At 38.9% G+C, this 22,539-nt stretch overlaps 1 protein-coding gene across 1 annotated transcript; it reads left to right on the top strand.

Annotated features, from left to right (window-relative positions):
• Positions 1–5,405: 5,405 nt before the first annotated feature.
• On the top strand, positions 5,406–15,531 carry LOC149277404 (cystinosin-like). The gene is given in 7 exon segments (XM_089502984.1): positions 5,406–5,443; positions 11,827–11,958; positions 12,831–12,930; positions 13,424–13,543; positions 13,932–14,102; positions 14,743–14,860; positions 15,401–15,531. Coding segments are annotated over 7 exon segments (810 nt in total).
• The last annotated feature ends 7,008 nt before the right edge of the window (positions 15,532–22,539 follow it).

The raw sequence follows: 22,539 nt of genomic DNA, 5'->3' as shown, positions 1-22,539 counted from the left end.
CTGGCTACTCTGTGCTAACACCCAGTTCCCTAATGATCATGCAGGCAAAGATGATAACGCTGCTACTCTATGTGCTTTGTAGATGTGATCGGCTATTGGAGGCAAGGGTGGAGCCAGTGCTTGACCTCTGGAGGGACACTTGCACTAACACACACTGCAAGACACACACACCACTTAGCACTAACACACAAAACCAGGTACTCACACTAACCCACCTGCATACAAACATACCCAGATACTCAAACTAACACAACCAGACATACACTAATATACCCTTCACCTTTTCGTTGTCCCAGGGGGGCTCCTAGAATAATGCACATGAAAGTACCTTCATTGTTCAAATTGAAAAGACAAAAATTGTATTTACGGCTACAGCCTCCACAGACTGCTTTAAAGGTGACTTAAGTAACACTAGGATATGTCATATCACAGCACTCTACAATGACCAAAGGGGCCATAGCTAGGGACCCTACACTGTGTCAGCACCCAAAGTAAATAGGTCACGTTAGTTTTTCCTATGAAAATTAAATAACATAGATTTTTAATACCAGTTATTCATACAAATGTACAAATAAAAATACAATGGAACAACTCATTTACTAAGTTGTAGTTATCTGCATGGATAATTTTAGATGTAAAATAATGACCAAAAACAGGTGTAAATGATGCCCAGTTTTATATGTTACACAAATTTCCCCAGGAGGAAATCTCTTACTTGGCCTAAGTGCAGTAGTTTTCCGTATCGTTAGGACAAGATCTGGCAAAGGGGCGTACTTAGCATATTTGTCACCTGGGGCGGATCCTGTATGTGGCACCCCCGCACACACACACACATTTTAAAACTGCATAGCTTCTATTGTTATATACTGGCACAGACACTGAATGTGGTACAACATTACTGTTATCATTATATACTGAGGCAGACATTGACAGTGGTACAGCATAACACCTATAACTATATAACGAGGCAGACAATGACGGTGGTACAGCATAACACCTATCACTATATACTGAGGTAGACATTGACGGTGGTACAGCATAACTCTTATCGCTATATACTAAGCCAAACATTGATGTGGTGTAGGCCTACCACTTCTTTGTCTGGCTTAGTAGTAGGGATGCACCGAAACGAAAATTCTGGACTGAAACTGAAAATGCAGCATTTACCTGGCCGAAACCGAATATGACCCCCCACCATAAAAAAATCTCACGCTTTTATTTAAAGTAACACACCAAAATAGGACAAATAAAATTAAATAACAATATTAATATATATATATATATATATATATATATATATATATATATATATACCGTATTTGCCCGATTATAAGGCAAGGTTTTTTCCAGACCAAATGCTCTGTAAAATACCCCTCGTCTTATAATCGGGGTCGTCTTATAATCAGACCTCAAATAGGTCTGACTATGAGACTAAGATCCAGATCCCCCGCAGCGATGCAGGGGACCTGGATCCTCCTGTGTTATGCCCCCCGCCAACTTACCGGTGCTTCTGAGTCCCAGGTGCTTAATCCGGGCAGCGTGTAGAGCTCTACGCGATCCGCGTAGACAACTTCCGCTGGTAAGTTTGGAGGAGGGAGGAAGTGTTAAATGAGGGGGGCATAAGGCATTTCTGGAGGCAGAGTGCTCTGTGAAATGCCTTTTAACCCCCTTAATGCCACTCTGCCTCCAGAAATGCCTTTTAACCCTCTATGCGCCACTCTGCCTCCTGAAATGCCTTATACCTCCCTATATGCCACTCTGCCCCATAATATGCCTTTTAACCCCCTAAATGCCAGAGTGGCATATAGGGGTATAAGGCAATTCTGGAGGCAGAGTGGGGGGTCAAAAGGCGTATCATGGGGCACAGTGGCATTTAGAGGGTTAAAAGGCGTATCATGGGGCACAGTGGCATTTAGAGGGTATAAGGCATTTCTGGGGCAGAGTGGTAAGCCTGGGGGCAGATGTGCATAACTGGGGGGGCAGGTTGAAAAAAAGGAAATAAAAACAAAATATTTTTCTCAATCATAGCTTTTATTAACAGACAATTGTTCACATAGTTTATATGAATTAACATTTACTGGTAAAACTTTTTTCCTATAGGGTCATCTTATATTCAGGCTTTTTCTTTTTTTCATAAATTAATATTCAGATTTTGGGGGGTCGTCTTATAATCAGGGTCATCTTATAATCGAGCAAATACGGTATATACCTGTGTGTGGGCTGTCTGCTGCTGTCTCTCTATTGGCACAGTCACATAACATGGGCAGCTGGATATCCAGCACCCACATCAGCACCCCCAGGCAGCAAGGAAGGTGCCCCCCCCACACACAAACTGGGCTACAAGGGGGTGCTGAGGCGGGTGCATGGCATCCAGGAGCTCGCATTACGTGACCGTGCAATGATAGACAGGCAGGAGCAGGCAGCTCTCCACAAGGCAAGGGTGCATGTGTGTAATGTTACATTCAAAATGTGTGCGTATATGTATAGAGTTAGAATGAATGTGTATGACACCCAGGGTTTGTCAGAGCCTGGTATAATGTATAGCTAAGTCAGTGAAGTTTCTTTACAGCATCCTCACACATTGAATTAAGCATTATGCAGGGCCAGGTCACCCATTCTTTCTGTGGAGGACTGTCAGTGTTAACCCAGTGTTAACCCTGAAGTGGAGGAGTTGAAACCACAATTGCCAACTCTCCATTTAGTGAATAAAGTCCTTTTTACCAACATTTGGTCACAGCTATACCTATAGTACGTTTACACCCGATAACCCAGTTGATCGTGGTAAGAAAATAAAACACGTTTACCCTAACGCACGTCAAACTGAGCCGGCACCCCTCACCTGTAACCCCCAATCACACTGCACCCCGGCATGAGTATCTTGGCTCTGGCTGCACACCACATGCCCCGAGCCGGTGTCCAATAACACGGCTTTTACTGAAGTGGTGCCAACGTCAATGCCCAACACCAGAGATCGTTTATGACAGCCACGGCAAAAGCTGAGGTTTTAGTCAACTTCCGCGTACATCATTTCCGCCTCGTGAAGTAAAGCCATCCGATAGGCGGGGCCAGGAATGGCAGCTCGCAGAGTAGCGACTAGCGAGTGAATAAAGCGTCCTGGAAGGTGATATGGGAGCAGGGAGTAGGTGAGCGAGCCCGGTAAGGGTTGATTTATTGAGGGTGCACCATCTTATCGGGGGCGTTAGGCGATACCAGGCGGAGTCATGTGACGAGTGAGGGTGTTTAGTCACGTGAATGGAGGTTGGAAATGGATGTTTCTAGTACCCGAGTAGTAGGGATGGTATAAGATCTGATATATAATATGTGGATAGAGGAGCGAGGATGTAAGGTAAGACGGAGCCCTATGGCTATGGGACAGGGTCATATTACTTAATAGATCAGGGTGTATGGCAGTGTGGGGCTGATGGGAAAGAATTCTATAGACCCCAATCAGATGAGTATGGTGATAAATCAGTCACTCATAATAATAATGACCTGTGGTGCTATAGGGTAGTATGGTAAATTGACACAGGCATATGGATCCATAGTTACATGTAAGACTCTGGCTATAGGGCAGTCAGATTAACCCACAGCCAGAAGGAGTTTATTATTATGGGACACCCGCTGCGATGTCTAGACATAGCATTATTGGGTAGACTTGGGTTCCTCGTTATTGAATTATGGTTATTGGGACATAGGATGTAAACACAGACACTCCAATTGGAGGACCGCAGTGATGTGTCGGTGATGGTGAAGAACCCTATGGTTATGTGGTTGTTACTTGGTTCCAAATTAAGGTCTAGGATGATACTGAAAAGGTGATGGCTCTATCACATGGATCTGCAGTCCTATAAAGGAGTAGGCTGATTTCGGGTTGATGAGACACATTGGTGCAACAGTAAACTAATAAGGGATGATGGATAAGGAAGCAGAGCACCAGAAGTTTGGTGAGGATTTAAGTGAAGAGTAACCAAACCACCAAATTCAACTTCCAGAAGAGGGGCAGATTGAACACCGAGCTGTGATTCTGGCTCGTGGGGGAAGTAGGGCATAAATGTACGTGTTATTATATGTGAATTTAGATAGATTCATACGTTTTTCCAGCTCCAATAATGCTCTGCCTGTCACCTTCTACAAAAGCTGTGTAAAGCTGCTGGTGGACTCCTCTAGACCAGTGTTTGTTGTTGATGGATAACTATGGCTCATGGATGCTGTAATTGGAGGCTATTGCTATCATAGGCTAAAATGAATATGTATACTATGGTTATATTACTAATGTGTAGTCTACAAATATTCTGGTCTAAATAAGCTATAATTCAATATTGATTATTTTTCCCCCCTCTGCTTCTGAAGATAGAACCATGGTCTGGTGTTTATTTTCTGCTGCCTGCTGAAGATACCAAAGTTCTGTGGTAAGTGGACTCTAAGCATGCTTTAGCTAATTATACGAAGGTCGTGTCACTTTAGCAGACTTGTTTGTGTTTTAGATGCCGACTCTTCATCCGCCGTTCCATGGGATGATGCTGCTACTAGGATTTCTCTACCGGATGTAGTTACATTAGAAAAAGGAAGCTCCAAAAACATAAGTATAAATGCAAAGTAAGTTCCATTTTCGTCCATCTCAACCATAACTGCCTTTGAGTGTTAAAAAGTCGTTTTTGGTTGTCCCTTCTGAAGTTCAGGTCAATATTTATTTATTTATTGCTATTTTCAAATGGCACAATAGTTTATTGCTTTTCATGTTTTAGATATGTGTAAAAGCTGGCACTCAATGCAAACTCCATCAGTGCCACATACAGTTATCAAAATAATCCCTATCCAACTATATAACAGCAGTTGGCATGTAGCTTTTAATATCTAATGCAAAAAAAGTGTTTACTTTACCGAAATGGTGGTAAATAAGTGGAAAGGTCTCCCAGCAGGAGTGGTAGAGCCACATAATAAATATTAAAAAAGATACATATCGAATAAATAGACACTTTTAATATTGTCATTTATTCATTCACACTGTTTTTATATTCTTTTCACTTTATATAATTTTTTGGTGGATGGGTTTCTTCTCTCACGTTTTTTCTCCGTTGTCCCGTCGTCTATTTCCGTTGATATGGACGCCATAAGCGCCCTTACTTACCTGCTGAATTGACTCTAACCGTATACATTTTCTAACTCTACCCTTGAGAGGATCGTGTGACTTTAAATCCAGCCGCTTGCTCGGAACTTTGAACCGCCCATCTTTATTTATACGGAAGACGGACAGACACACGGCAGTAAAAGGGAAAACGGAGGACAAAGAACATTCAAAACAGTGCAAGATGACGCACAAAAAACAATAATAAATGAACATACACGAAGGATGAGAGATACACAGCAACAAAAGGGAAAACGGAGGATGTAGAATACCCGCGACAATGCGTAATGACGCACAAAAGATCGAAAAACAACAAAAGTAAATAGACGACGTGATGACGAAAACGGACAACGTGAGATGACGTATATGCGGAAGTAACTGTATATAAAAAACACACCAACGGGATAAGATCATTTATTTCATAGATTATACTTCTACTGAAGAAGCCAAGTCGGCGAAACGCGTTTAGAAGTACATTTTTTGGACTACTCTACATTCATTAACCGGTGGACTCTTCACTGACACTCTTCAAGCACTTTATGTGCCCGAATTAAATGTGAGTGTATTTCCTGCTGGCTATTTTTATATCCTCTCGGATACTACACTATTTTAAGTTTATTTTTTAGAATCTACAAAGAATATTAAAGAAGTTTACGTTCTACATAGATGGGTCTGAATCATCAATTTCTTTTGTGAGTGCAATAGCAACTTCATACACCTCATTAGCTTTACACTCTACACTATTGGTTTTATTGTTTTTTTCCTTATATGTATCTGCGCCCCATTATTGTTTGGTTCGTTTGAATTCTTACACCCTGAGGAGGAGTGTTCGTTTTTGGGTTGCTGCAGTCTTATCAGGGAAGTATTATATTACCTATTTATTATATATACACCTCACGTGATTTTAGGTTTATTCACGTCTTTTATATGTAGAGCCAAAAACATTCAGGAAATTGAAGCATGCATGAGGTAAAACTGTCCTGAATCTAAGACAAGACCGATGACTGATTAAAGTCTGAGTCTTTGCATCAGGAACAATTTGGAAGACTTGATGGACCGAATGGTTCTTCTCTGCAGTCGAATTCTGTGTTTCTAAATGAAGGAAATCAATTTTGCTGTTTCTAGCTATGTGTAAATAGTGACTCTTCCTCTAATATTATACCTTAGTAAAGCATAAGCCACAACTGGCCAAGTCTTTAAATAGTTAAAAGAAATCATTTGATGGGAAAGCAAAATCATGGGTTACCATGGCTACAAGTATATATCTGGTCCAGTCCAATTATGGATCTTCTAGGTTTGGAAGCTTGATAGGTTTATGGTGTTTTTTGGGGTTTTTATTAAGCCTTACTGACTGTCACTGTGTGACATTGTTCATTATAATTATTACACCACATATAATTATCACATATCACACATTTTTCTTCTCAGAGGAGGTTAATTACTCAACATGAGTCACCCAATAGACTCGTGCTTTTGGATTCCTACAAATGTTGCTTTTTAATAAAATTTTTACAAAATAACGAGGAGGGGGCCACAACGAAACAAATCAATGCAAGGCAGAAAAATGAATTTTTGTTTCATTTTTTCTTATCGGGGTGCAGCCTCCGCATGTACCACGTAAACACGTTGCTGAACGCATCTCTGCATGGGAAATAGCTGGGGTGGAGGGGCAAATGGGGATGCTGCAGAATCTCCCAGGCATTTGCAAAAACGACATAAAATAAAGAAAGAAAGGACATCTCGGCTATCATGTGCATTAAAGTGCATATGGTGGCTGCAGTCTCCCTTTTTCTTACTTGAAACTGGAACACGGGAACCCTAACCAAACTCTGTGCACCTTCTCTAAAATGTGGCCATGGTAGGAGAATATATTTAGCCTGAATGGTTGGTCTATTCTACAAAAGCCTGATCTTTTATCATCAGCTTGTCAGATTTCAGTATTGGTTCTATGTTTTGAAAGACTCCTTTGGAACCAGGAACATGGTTAATTCCAAGCACCACGGTATTATTTATTATTATCAATAATAATATTTTCTTTGTAAACTGTATGGGGAAACAGTCGTATCGTGTATAGAACAGTATATGATTAGCATGGTTGATTTTAATTTTTTTCCTTTTCACTGTTCCTGTGAATGAAACAATTGTGTTTGCTCTTAACATTACCTATTCCTCGAAGAACGTCACCATTGTACATTTTCCGGACCAAGTAAGTGGTGTATTCTGTGTCTGCATTTAAGAAAACGCATACAAATTGTTTTGGTTTTGATTGTTGATCTCAAACCATAATGTTTTCACCATTCAACAGAGGAGAAGATACTTGCTGATCAGTCAGGGAGCAACTGGCAGCATCTCCCTAAATTACATATTAACAAAAAACAAATACAAACTCCATAATAAGTGCCAGCATATACAAGGAAATAATGGGAGGGGGAAAAAATCTTTTCCTTTCTACTCTTTTGGTTTTTTTTTTTCATGCCGTGTGATAATCATGTATGTGCGGTATACTCGCCACCAGCCAGCACTGGCTCCCACAAAAGTTCCATGGATTCTAACAAGACTCCCCACACACATGGGTCAAAAGCACTCCTATCGACTGCTTTCCTGTCACTAAAGTGGTAAGAAAACAGTCTACTGAGAGGTAAGCTCCTAAAAAGTTTGTAGCATCTGGAATCTGAATTCATATAACAACATTTTTTTTTCTTTTCATAGATTGTTCTTCCAGCAAAATCAGACCATTCCTTCTTTACAGTGGATGCTGTTGAATGTTTTCTAGTTTTGAATAATTTTTCTCGCTGTAGAATGATGGACTTTTAAATTGTTTGGAAATGGCCTTATAACCCTTTGCAGATTGATGGGCAGCAACAATTGATTCTCTAAGATCATTGCTGATGTCTTTCCTCCAAACCAGCAAACTGCTAATACTTAGTTTTTCACACACACTGGTTTTTAGACTTGTGCATTCGTCTTCGGGCGTACATGAAAACGAACACGAAGAGTGCGTTTTCGTGTTTGTTCCGAAGACATGAAGAAGAGAAGACAGTGCCGGTAAAAGGTAGGCGAAGACGAAGACTCACACACGAAGAATCTTCGCCTTCGTCTACTATTCTCCCCGGTCCCTTCCCCATCTAACTTACCTTATCTTCACAGCATCGCGGGACTTGACTGAAGTGGAAATCCGCAGGTTCGTCATCAGGGGTTACAGGGCTGTGTGAGTGAGCCTATTGGTCACCTGCAGGGTCTTCCTCTGGCATCAACCAATTGGTTGATGCCAGAGGAAGACCCTGCAGGTGACCAATAGGGCTCACTCGCCCGGCATTTTTAACTCCTGATTTCCGCTCCCGTTAACCCCTGCGATGCTGCGTTGGATAACGGGAGCAGAAATCCGTAGGGTAAAGGGCTGTGCAAGCGACCAATAGGCTCACTCGCATGGCCCTTTACAACTAGTTGCTAGGCAGAAAAAAAAAATCAACCTGGGACCCTGCAACAGTTAAAAGTCCGTGCCAGCGACCAACAAAGTCGCTGGTACGGACATTTAACTGACACAGCAGGGACACCAGTGGTCTCCCTGCTGTGTCAGTTAAATGTCAGTGCCAGCGACCAACAAAGTCGCCGGTACGGACGTTTAACTTAGCATAAATAACTTACTATAACTTCGGACACAATGCTGCCCTCTGTTGGTTTTACATTAAGTAGCATATGCTTGAAATCCAAAGTTATTATGCTACTCAGTGTAAAACCAACAGAGGGCAGCATTCTGTCCGAAGATATATTAGCCATATGTGGCAGTGTGTTCATTTTCATTTATTAATTATTTAAATAAAATATATCCCCATGATACGCTGGTCTCCCCGCGGCAACAGTTAAATGTCCGCACTCGCAGACATTAATTCTGTCGAACTTGCAAACTCTTTTTTTCTATTTATTTTGGGGGTTTTTTGTATTAAACCAATACACGAAAGGATCATGGGAATATATTTTATTTCAATAAATACAAATAAGCTCACTGCCACATATGGCTAATATATGTTCGGACAGAATGCTGCCCTCTGTTGGTTTTACATTAAGTTGCATAATAACTGGATTTCTTTCAAGCATATGGAACAATGCTACTTAATGTAAACATAATATAAATGAGAGGTTTTGGTTATATGAATTGGCCAAAGCATAATTAAGCTCACCCGCCACGTCAAGGCACACTCTCAATAGGGTGAGATCCTACTCTCACCTCCTACATAGTGGGCACACAAAGCAGTTTATACTGCTACCAAAACCTTATTAATGTGTTGGGGGAGGTGCAATTAAACCTCCTCCCATTTAACCCCTGGACAGCAAGCTGCAACCAGACTGATGAGGAGCCAACAACCTCAAATATGTGCAAACAGGGAAAAGAAAAAGTGTCGGTGCGCTAAGCTAGTCTCAGGCTCAAATAATACAAATGTATAATATAAGGCCTACCAAACAGTGTGAGCATGCTGCAAATACAGTGTGTTGGCTGTACAATGTATACAAAAAACAAAATACTGTCTGCGCTTCTCACCCTAATAAAGTTGGCAACAAATATATAAACATAATATAAATGAGAGGTTTTGGTTATATGAATTGGCCAAAGCATAATTAAGCTCACCCGCCACGTCAAGGCACACTCTCAATAGGGTGAGATCCTACTCTCACCTCCTACATAGTGGGCACACAAAGCAGTTTATACTGCTACCAAAACCTTATTAATGTGTTGGGGGAGAAGCGCAGACAGTATTTTGTTTTTTGTATACATTGTACAGCCAACACACTGTATTTGCAGCATGCTCACACTGTTTGGTAGGCCTTATATTATACATTTGTATTATTTGAGCCTGAGACTAGCTTAGCGCACCGACACTTTTTCTTTTCCCTGTTTGCACATATTTGAGGTTGTTGGCTCCTCATCAGTCTGGTTGCAGCTTGCTGTCCAGGGGTTAAATGGGAGGAGGTTTAATTGCACCTCCCCCAACACATTAATAAGGTTTTGGTAGCAGTATAAACTGCTTTGTGTGCCCACTATGTAGGAGGTGAGAGTAGGATCTCACCCTATTGAGAGTGTGCCTTGACGTGGCGGGTGAGCTTAATTATGCTTTGGCCAATTCATATAACCAAAACCTCTCATTTATATTATGTTTATATATTTGTTGCCAACTTTATTAGGGTGAGAAGCGCAGACAGTATTTTGTTTTTTGTATACATTGTACAGCCAACACACTGTATTTGCAGCATGCTCACACTGTTTGGTAGGCCTTATATTATACATTTGTATTATTTGAGCCTGAGACTAGCTTAGCGCACCGACACTTTTTCTTTTCCCTGTTTGCACATATTTGAGGTTGTTGGCTCCTCATCAGTCTGGTTGCAGCTTGCTGTCCAGGGGTTAAATGGGAGGAGGTTTAATTGCACCTCCCCCAACACATTAATAAGGTTTTGGTAGCAGTATAAACTGCTTTGTGTGCCCACTATGTAGGAGGTGAGAGTAGGATCTCACCCTATTGAGAGTGTGCCTTGACGTGGCGGGTGAGCTTAATTATGCTTTGGCCAATTCATATAACCAAAACCTCTCATTTATATTATGTTTATATATTTGTTGCCAACTTTATTAGGGTGAGAAGCGCAGACAGTATTTTGTTTTTTGTATACATTGTACAGCCAACACACTGTATTTGCAGCATGCTCACACTGTTTGGTAGGCCTTATATTATACATTTGTATTATTTGAGCCTGAGACTAGCTTAGCGCACCGACACTTTTTCTTTTCCCTACTTAATGTAAAACCAACAGAGGGCAGCATTCTGTCCGAACATATATTAGCCATATGTGGCAGTGAGCTTATTTGTATTTATTGAAATAAAATATATTCCCATGATCCTTTCGTGTATTGGTTTAATACAAAAAAAACCCAAAATAAATAGAAAAAAAGAGTTTGCAAGTTCGACAGAATTAATGTCTGCGAGTGCGGACATTTAACTGTTGCAGCGGGGAGACCAGCGGATCATGGGGATATATTTTATTTAAATAATTAATAAATGAAAACGAACACACTGCCACATATGGCTAATATATCTTCGGACAGAATGCTGCCCTCTGTTGGTTTTACACTGAGTAGCATAATATTCTGCCCGAGAATATATAATATATATAGAGCTGCTGCGGTACGCGTTAACCCCGTATTAACCCCTTAACCGAAAAAAACGAAGGAAAAACGAATATTCGCCCGAAGAGAAGACAGGAACGGGCGAATATTCGCGGAATACGAAGATTTTTTTTTTTTACAAAGACGAGCACGAAGACGAACACGAAGAGCCCCCTGGTGCCCAAGTCTACTGGTTTTCCATTTTGGCTTTATTTTTGTTAAATCATAACACCTGTAATATGTCATGTGTTGTTCATCTGAGGTTGTGTTTACCCAATTTTTAGACCTGCTAAGGAACGGATGATTGAATTCTTTGGTTTTACATATCAGGACATAATAACAAAGAGAGTGTACTTTTTGTTTTCACACAAAGTACATTTTCTTGTTTGGTAGGGCTGTTAGATTTAAGAAGCAGGTGTGGAATGCCTGCAACATGATTTTAAATGTGCTTGTAGCTCATATTGCCTTTCAGTAACAAAGGTTTGTCATTTAAATTCTTGATGATGATAAACTCTCAGCATAATATTAATATTATCTTTTTGTTTAGGCAACGTGTCCGTTTTCTGGTGATTCACAGCTTCACTGTGGAGGTCTTGGAGCAGATCATAGACTGGATCTATTTCTTAGCCTGGTCTGTGTCCTTTTATCCACAAGTGTTTGAGAACTGGCGAAGCAAAAGGTACCAACTATTTACATAAATTGAAGTTACTGATGACCTAGCATGTATGCAGAAAACTAGTTATAGGCATATATCTTGCTGAATTTGTTGGTAGGAAATGTATGCGGAAAAAAAGAGAGGGTGGTAGATAAATGGCACAGCCTCCCATCAGAAGTGGTAGAGGCTAATACAGTAAGGGAATTGGATAGGTATAAAGCTATCCTGAATCTTAGATGAGACTGAGGACTGATTAGGATGTGAGTGGGCAGACTAGATGGGCTGAATGGCTCTTATGTGACATCAAATTCTGCGTTCCGTGAATAGCAGAAATTGATCCCCTATTTAAGCGACCTAGGGTTCAATGCTACTTCGTTACAATGCAAACCTGAAAACATGTGCATAGCTATACAAAACAGCAATGAAAATAATTAAAATAAATCTGGAATGCTTAACATTTACAATACATAATATAAAAAAACCTTTTTGTATGGGGAACCTTCTATATGGAATTCAATTTGTGGCCAGAAAGGGCAAATCTTTGATTGAAAGCTAGCTATTCTTAAAAGTTTGTAGGGCAGGAAAGAAAAAGTTTATAGTTTTCAATTTAAAAAAAACAAAAACACACACGTTTTTTCTATACAGCATTTTAGACCAACTGCTTGTAAATGTAGAGATTATTTTTATCGGTGGTTTCATGGTTATGGCTTTGTGCTGCATTTTGCTTTGCTTTGAAGAAGGATAATTATGAATATCGTTTAATCAATTTCTGTCTGCAGTTATTAGCAAACAAACTCCCAATGGGGGAAAGCTGTGCCATTTTGTGCTTGAGCTGTACCGTATACCCCGGGTTTACTGTGGACAGTAATGATAATAATGTTTTGTGTTAATTGCAGCGTTGTGGGACTGAGTTTAGATTTTTTGGCATTGAATCTCCCTGGTTTCATTGCATACAGCGTTTTCAATGTTGGGCTGTTCTGGATATCGTACATTAGGGCAGTGGTTCTCAACTCATGTCTTCAGTGGGTCGCGGAGGGTCAGGGCCGGACTGGAGGCATACGGGGAAAATTTCACTTTCCTGGGGCTGCCTTACACATTCTAGCGGCAATCCGCGAGCAGCAGGCTGTCAGGACCGTGGCCGCAACAATCAGGGCCATCAGGCAGCCTCCGGTCCGGCATGTACTTTAGTATTACCCCCGACCGCAAAGCAAGTTGCTTGATTGGTTTGCAGTCGCTGTCTGTTCCTAGTGGGAGCTAATTAAAGTTTTTTTCTGATTGCTCCTCCCCTCTTCCTGCTGCAGCCCGCGGGCAGCTTTTCCACTCCCTCATCTTTTCTGAGCTTATTTTTGGGTCGCGACTTAATGACCAAAGACAAATGTGGGTCCTGAGGATACACGGGTTGAGAACCACTGCATTAGGGTAGGTTTTTAATTTCCTCTGCTAATCTGTCGGGCAGTTCATTAAACTATGTCTGGAACTATTATTATAGGAAGAATTTCTTCAGATGTATCCCAACAGAGTCATCCCAGTGGATTAAAATGACGTTTTTTTCAGCCTCCATGCGGTGCTGCGTACGATCATTACTATCATTCAATGCTGCATTTACGAAGTGAGTGACATCAACAGAACTAAACATTTCTTGTAAATTGAATTTTGCTGAATATCGGTCACAATCCACTTCATGCTTGAGCTTTGTAAATACTTAAAGGGGCAGGGAGCACTGGTCTGGAACAGGTCTAGACAGAAAAACACCATTGATTGTCGGGCATCTTGCCAGACCTTCTGTTTTACACAGGGGGTACAGGAGGACTTTATTATTTACAAAAATGATTACTTTCACCATCGTGGAATGCATTGCGTAAAAAAAAAGAACGTTATACATGCTAGACATTTATACCCAGCGTTATTTGTTTTTTACTGTTTCTGTATACTTTGTGCATCAGCTCTAATGTTGCCAGTACATATACATTTTAAAGACTTGTATTTTGTTTTCGCAGCGGGGCATCCAGAAAGTTTCCAAAGTAGCCATCGGCCTCCTTGTCATTGCCTGGTTATTTGCTTTCAGCATGCTGATTGTGGCCGAGGTTGGGAAGGTCACGTGGCTGCAGCTCTTATTCTGCTTCTCGCACATTAAGTTGGTCATTACGCTCATGAAGTACTTCCCTCAGGTAAAGTGTTGACGTTACCATGGATCTTCAATCAGCAATACGTTGATTATTAACTATTTTCACTTGCACTCAAGCTTATCTGGAAGATCTACAGATCTTTTCAAATAATGTACGAGGGTCTGTAAATAACACCTGATACAGCGTCTTGTAATGTAAAACTAGAGAAGTTCTGCTGCTGAAAGTTGTAATCGTCATTTACACACCAGCATGTAATGTTGATCTGTAGAAAGGAGTGTCACCATGAATCTGCCTAAAGGTGCTGTTCCATCTAGCAATTTTTTTCCCTAAATACTTACATTTTTATGCACTACTCTTGTATACGCGTTGAATAAACGTATTCCTGTTTTTAAATATTATACTCTTTTTCTGTAGATTCTTTTTCAAATCCTTTCAGCGACTTAACAGTAGTACAGCAATAAAAAAATTAAAGCTGTTTTCACATCTGGCAGAAAATAAAATGGCAGGCTCCTCTTTCCTCCCTTTACATGATGCAACTTGTATCTGGTAATATTTTATGAGGGACCCTAGGTGGAACAGGTCTTTTAAGATGTGTAGAGACCTAGACATTGTTTGATTCATTACTCGCCATCAACTTGTTTGTTTTTATTATGTTATATGGAACACAATTTGCATTTCCCAGGCTTACATGAACTTCCGTCGAAAAAGCACTGAAGGATGGAGTATGGGAAATGTTCTGCTAGATTTTATAGGACGAAGTTTCAGTATAATCCAAATGTTTTTACAGTCTTATAACAATGGTAAGTATAAAAACGATGATATTAAAACTGTGCAATTTTTTATCTTCAGTGAAAAGGACTCTAACCTTAAGCCAATGCTTGCATCTTGTCCCTTGACGAGTTTAGTGTACAATGAGCATAATATGCTCTACGTAAACAGCTCACAAATTCTTAAACACATTTTAGCGCATTGTACAGTACTGTGGAGTACGATGATTCTATATAGGTCAATAAATATTATTATTATTATTTGCCATTGAAAGCTGCACAAATGTCAAAGCAGCCTTCAAAGTTTGTGCATCAAATTGTTCTCAGAATAGGTAACCTCAGTGCAGGCGCTTACAACAGCTAAACCATGTAAAAAAATGCTTAACAAGTGTCATGATCTGTTTGTTTTATATTTAATGGGCATCTTTCTAACACACTGCTGATTGATTTGTTGAAATGGGAATGTAGTGGTTTGCACATTATGGTCAGAGTAAAAAAGTAATAAGGTAGCTGAGATAATGAAGCTGTACCATTCATGACACTAAATTATACTGCTGTTTTTCCTTGAAACAGGTGAATGGAAGTTAATATTCGGAGACCCAACTAAGTTTGGTTTGGAAATATTCTCGATTTTCTTCGACATTGTCTTCATCACCCAACATTACTGCTTGTACAAAAAGAGACAAGGGTATGAAAATGTTTAACTGGACATGAAGATGTAGATACAGCAAACCAGTTTCCAGTACTAACGATCAAGTGGAAAAAATAAGAATACAAGTATAGAAAAATAAGAATCTGCAGACTCCATTATTGTGCCTTTAATGAAAACTTGAATTCTTTCCCACCATTTATGCAACATCGCTATGCAACATCCTACAGAGTAGAAATGGTTGGAGTACTGAACAAAGCCTGAAAATTGTAAAAAAGGGAATGAAATTGAATGAGTAGCAAAAAAAATGCACTTTTTAGAAATATGCATTAGGAACCATTTTTTTTGTAATCATGTTCAGCATTATCTGCTGTATCATTACTTAAAGACAGTGACTTATATTCTTGAATTATTGTGTAAAATATTGCTTACCTAAGTGAGCTTTTCTTTTAAGCAAAAACAAAACAATACGTTTGGAATTATTACTATATGGTTGATCTAACTTTATTTTATTATGTATGATCTTAAACAACGGTAAGAATGTTGAGTCTGGGGAAGAGGAAAGAAGGTTTCTACACCAGCACAGACGGGGGTTCTTTACAGTAAGAGCGGTGAGATTATGGAACTCTCTGCCAGAGGAAGTTGTAATAGTAAACTCAATAGAAGAGTTCAAAAGGAGCCTGGACGTGTTTCTTGAAAGCAATAATATTACAAGTTATGGATATTAGGGAAAGAACGTTGATCCAGGGATTTATTCTGACAAAATATGTATATAGGTTGAACTTGATGGACTTTGGTCTTTTTTCAACCTTATGAACTATGTTACTATGTTTTCTCTACCAGTGACAAATATCTGAAAGAAAAAAAAAACCCTAATCTTCCAAACTAATCATTGATTAACCCCAGTCACATCATGGCTAAAGGTCAGTTAACGACCAGTGACGTGCCTGGCACATCATGGTATTCAATAAGCTTAGAAAGTGATTAAAGATCGCTTTCTTGGCATAGACCGTGTCGAGACATTTAACAACACCAAAATCTGCAACAAGGAAAAGTCCAAAAATATATATATACATTTTTTTTGTTTAAGGAGGTGCTAAAATTATTGCTGTATCTTCCAAAATATCCTGACATGGATTTGAAAAAAAGGTTCTGAAATAGCAAAATGCTACTTGTATTTATTACCCAATAACTTTAATAAAAGCATTGAGTATTTCTACAAATCGTACAATCTATTTGGCAGTTTTTTTCATCAGTTTTTATTGATGAGTAAAATATTTTGTCAAGTGAAAGTGTGTGTTTTGGGTTTTTTTTTCAAAAATGTCATCATATGTTATTCCTTTTGTTATAGGAAATTAAAAAATACAATCAAAATAATAGTATCTAGATAAAGCCTCTCTAGTTCTAATTTTTCCCCAAATAAATATATATATATATATATATAACTTGTATGGGTTTAGTAAGAGAGAAGGGTGTTACAGCTATACACAAGAACCGCAAAAATAAAAAAAAATGGCCTTAAGGGGTTAATCATAAAACCATAGTTTTGTATTGGCTGTGTGATGTGGTGCAGGGTTTAAGATTTGTGTCTTTTAGGGATTTTTCACAGCATGGTGGCATTAGGAGTAAAACAATAATGCTTCCTAGAATATATACTTTATAATATCTATAATATTTTGCTTGACTGTTCTTTAAGCACATTACCAAAAAAAATGTTTAAGTCTGGAGTCTGTTATCTTAAAGTTTTCTTTTATCAACAATACCACAGATGGGTTGTCATGTATAATTATCTGATAAATATCACTGTATTGTATGGGCAGCTGTTCATTTCTGTTACAGCAGGACGGGGACTTGATGGTTCCATTTGTTTTTGGTGAATTGTATTGTATTGAAGTACTTTTATAAATGAATAAAACAACACATTTAAGATTTTGTAAACTGCAATGTGTACTCTGGTCAGTAGTGGAAAGTTAAATGATTTTTACGTATCTTCAAAATAAATGAATGACATTGTTTAATATTAATGGGCCTTTTCAAAACAGTTTTTGTAGTTCACCAGTAACTGTGTTTCGGATAGAATAGGATTGATTGTTGAAAATGTACAATGAATGATTAATAAATAAATAAATAAATTAATTAAAAAAATGCATTCCTGGTCAAGCAAAAACAATCTTATCTGTTCAACATGTCTGATAATAATAGGTTATGGGGCACTTGAAGCAATCGCCTACATAGCAAAAGAACAGGTAAAACTGATAACCCAGGGTCTTGGTTGGGGGTATTATTGCTTCTAGTAAATACATTTACATGAATAAATATATATGTAAACACAAGCTACATTTGGTAATGTTGGACAGAGATCAAAACCAGAATTAAGGTAACATGGAAGCTAATGCTGCAGAATAACTTTGAGGCCAATCAGGTGCCTCCCTGATGGTATTGTATGATCAATAAGTATCTGCCCGCACTGCTCAGCATTGAAGAAACCATTGAGTCTGAACAAATCCCCAACTCTATTTGCAGAAATGCAGCCCCACACTTGTACACACGTTGTTTGCACGTTCGAGGTACGGCTTTTGACTGCAAGTCTTCCGTGAAGAACAGTTTAGACCAGACTTCTATAGTCAGTAGATGCATGTATCTGGGTACCATTGGTTTCAGCCAATGCTGAGTTGATGAGACTGCTGGACATCTCCCGATTATGAAAGAAAGTAAGCATTATGTGTCTTTCATCTGCTGCACTAAGGTTCCTTGGCGGACCACTGCATCTACAGTCCTCAACATTGCCTTTTGTATTTGGTTTCTTCAAAAGAGCTTGGACGGGACATCTGGAAACCCATATCTGCCTTGAAATTGCCGGCTCAGAGAGTTCTTGTGAATGCCGTATAACTTCCTTGTGTCTTTTTTCTCATTTAATCATACACCTAACTACATGCCTACAAAATCCCTGATTTTCTGCAGAGGGTGGTAACGCAAAATTATTAATTTTGATTCAGATTTTTCTTCTGTTTGCGTACTTTTTAGCATTTAACAAAATTCCAACTACTAACATGTCTTATTTGAACGCCTTCTTACTTTACAGCACTTTTCACACCTATCTAAAACTTTTACACAGAACTGTATGTATATTATGTGCTGTCATATTCTGCAGTGGGTGGTATCACTACTGAGGAGATGATGCTGAACACAATATTGGGTATTTCTAAACTTAGGACAAATATAATCTTTTTAGCAGGCTTTTTTTATTTGCTTTTGTAGATGAGTAAAATATTTTTTTAAATAAAAGACATATTTTGTACATTTTTTATAGGAAGTTAGATAAAATGATAAAAATGGTATCTAAAGAAAGCCCTAACCCCCCTCCAAATTTTTTTTTTACAAACAACAATAAACGAGAGAGAAAATAAATTTAAAGTTAAAAACAAGGACCACAAAAATGTTAAAACTACCTTGGTCCAGGAGGGTACAAAGAGAAAAAAAAAGCCCTTAAGGGGTTAAACAGTTGAAATCAATATTACAAAGAACTTTGCGTGGGTTACAAAAGTTTTAAAAACATTTGGCATCCATGACAGGGAGAAAGTTAGTTGTAGCGTCCGTTGCACTGCATATTTTACAGACAGTACTGTCACAATGATCTTAAGATATTTAGAATTTATTGATGGTTATGATATATATATATATACATTTAAAGGGTACAACAAAAAATAATGACACCAATTAGGATGAAACAGTAAAAAATAGAAATGCCAGAACACATCACTAACATGTCTGTGTCAGGTAAGAATTAACAGATCATTTTGGTGAATATTAACAGTAATGTAACGTGTTTAACCCAAACCCATTACACACTAGCCTGCTGAACAGACTATAAATGAAGAAGAAGGTAATATTTTGCAGCAGGTGTGGGAGGGAAAATGACAGTTATGCGTTAATACAATGACTATTACTTTAAAACCCCACAGGATCGAATGAGGCTCACACAGATAAGGTGCTAACATAAAGTTATGTACTAACCTTCGGAGAAGCCGGGGCTGCCTGTCAGTTACAGCTCATCCCTCCTGCTGCATTACAGTTCTAACCGTGTTTGAATGTGCGAGTGAAACTTCAGTTACACACAGAAACTGACTCGGGTAATGGAGGGAAACCGCTGCTAATCAGTGACTGATAACAACCCCTGTATAATTATACAAAATCTGATCCCTGCCAGCACACAGAGATCAGCTATTGGATCAGAATGATAAGGGGGGAGATGGGGTGGTCTTTTTGCATATTGTTGATGTATAACTGTATCAGCTAAGCAGTCCACATATATCACCCAAATAAAATAGGTATAAAATAAGCAAACTGGACAAATAACAGACAAAATAGATTAAAAAATCTAGGCATATGAGTAAGAATGACATTACAGAGACATATTAAAAACATAAAAATTGTTTTTGTCCTGTAGTGTAAAAAGAGTCAAGGTTTTTTAGTCGGTTGAAACAATAACAAATGGTTTATATATATAGATATAAAGGTAATTTATATCATAATTCATAATTCATAAACAATTTAGGACAAAATATGGGACTATCCCTTTAAAATCATCTAGGACACTTAGCATCAGTAGTGATATCATGAAGAGAAAATACTGTGACATCACAATGACAAGCACCGATAACTGCTGCAACATTTCATCCTCTACAGACACATCTGAGGCTGTGACGGTGCTTCACCTGCATGAAGGGTTTGTCTGCAGACATGGAGCTTTAATACAGATCCAGCCTCACAATCTCCCAAGAGGCAGGACAATCCTTCAAGGCATGGACCCAGAGGTTTCGTGAGCCCAGAGGTAGCCTTTATTTTGGGTATATGTATAGCATTACTAACATAATGATTTTAATGGCAGATTAACTTGTAAAGGGATTAAGGAAAAAGGAAATGGAAAGTAGGGGTAGGAATGGGATATGCAAACATCCACATCTATGCGGAACAGCACCTTTAAAGTACTTGGCTGCACGGGACAGGAAACTTCCTTTAACTGTAGAATAACAATAAAATCAACGCAATTCTGGTACACAAAAATATTACAAAATTGCTTTTTATTTGTAACTTTTTTTAAAGAGGGACATTTTTATAATAGAGCATCAGTCTATTACCAGCTTATTTTGTTTCCAGTCTGAAGTCCGACAACCTCTGCAGGTCCACTTTCTCTTACTCTCGTGACATAAACATCCTGTAAAAAAAATTAAAGGTTGTGTTCGGATGCATGTACAGATCAAATAATTACAAACAATAATTCAATATTAAAAGGTTTCGCTAATCTCCACACACCCTGCACAAAAATAATCTCCATAGCTGCTATACCCCTCCTGCTCTCTGGTCCTCGTACTTTAACACATCTAGGATTTTACCAAGTAGATTACACTGCAGGGCACAGTACGGTTCAGCCCTGAATAATGTACATGTTGCTGACATAATGATAAACAAGGAAGGGATTACACAAAGGATGGGGGTAATTTAGATCATAAATCATAAATGTTTCTTTTAAAGAAACAGAAATAAACAAGTTATGACATAACACAAAATATGGGACTATCCCTTTAAAATCATCTAGGACACTTAGCATCAGTAGTGATATTATGAAGAGAAAATACTGTGACATCACAATAACAAGCACCGATAACTGCGGCAACATTTCATCCTCTACAGACTCATCTGAGGCTGTGATGGTGCTTCACCTGCATGAAGGGTTTGTCTGCAGACATGGAGCTTTAATACAGATCCAGCCTTACAATCTCCCAAGAGGCAGGACAATCCTTCAAGGCATGGACCCAGAGGTTTCGTGAGCCCAGAGGTAGCCTTTATTTTGGGTATATTTATAGCATTATTAACATAATGATTTTAATAACAGATTAACTCGTAAAAAGATTAAGGAAAAGGGAAATGGAAAGTAGGGGTAGGAATGGGATATGCAAACATCCACATCTATGCGGAACAGCACCTTTAAAGTACTTGGCTGCACGGGACAGGAAACTTCCTTTAACTGTAGAATAACAATAAAATCAACGCAACTCTGGTACAGAAAAATATTACAAAATTGCTTTTTATTTGTAACTTTTTTTTAAGAGGGACATTTTTATAATAGAGCATCAGTCTATTACCAGCTTATTTTGTTTCCAGTCTGAAGTCCGACAACCTCTGCAGATCCACTTTCTCTTACTCTCGTGACATAAACATCCTGTAACAAAAATTAAAGGTTGTGTTCAGATGCATGTACAGATCAAATAATTACAAACAATAATTCAATATAAAAAGGCATCCCTAATCTCCACACACCCTGCACCAAAATAATCTCCATAGCTGCTATACCCCTCCTGCTCTCTGGTCCTCGCACTTTAACACGTCTAGGATTTTAGTAAGTAGATTACACTGCAGGGCACAGTACGGTTCGGCCCTGAATAATGTACATGTTGCTGACATAATGATGAACAAGGAAGGGATTACACAAAGGATGAGGGTAACTAAGATCATAAATCATAAGTGTTTCTTTTAAAGAAACAGAAATAAACAATTTATGACATAACACAAAATATGGGACAATCTCTTTAGAAATCATCTGGGACACAGCATCAGTAGTGATATCATGAAGAGAAAATACTGTGACATGACAATGACAAGCACCGATAACTGCTGCAACATTTAAATCCTCTACAGACACATCTGAGGCTGTGACGGTGCTTCACCTGCATGAAGGGTTTGTCTGCAGACATGGAGTTTGAATACAGAACCAGCCTTACAATCTCCCAAGAGGCAGGACAATCCTTCAAGGCATGGACCCAGGGGTTTCGTGAGTCCAGAGGTAGCCTTTATAGCATTATTAATGACTTTTATGGCACATTAACTCGTATGGAATGCAAGTAGGGGGAATGGGAGCGGGAATGCAAGAAGCGAAAATGGGGGCAGGGAAATGGAAGAAGAGGGGAAGGGGTGGAATAACCTTAATTAAATAAAAAAATAGAATGGAGAGAAAAGGGAAATGGGATGGGAATTGAAAGGGGAAAATGGAAGAAAAGGAATCGGA

The sequence above is a fragment of the Sceloporus occidentalis genome, unplaced genomic scaffold (assembly GCF_023333645.1).
Source record: "Sceloporus occidentalis isolate IW3139 unplaced genomic scaffold, rSceOcc1.0.p SCAF_215, whole genome shotgun sequence".
Lineage (NCBI taxonomy): Eukaryota > Metazoa > Chordata > Lepidosauria > Squamata > Phrynosomatidae > Sceloporus > Sceloporus occidentalis.
This window is presented reverse-complemented; position numbering and strand designations above follow the sequence as displayed.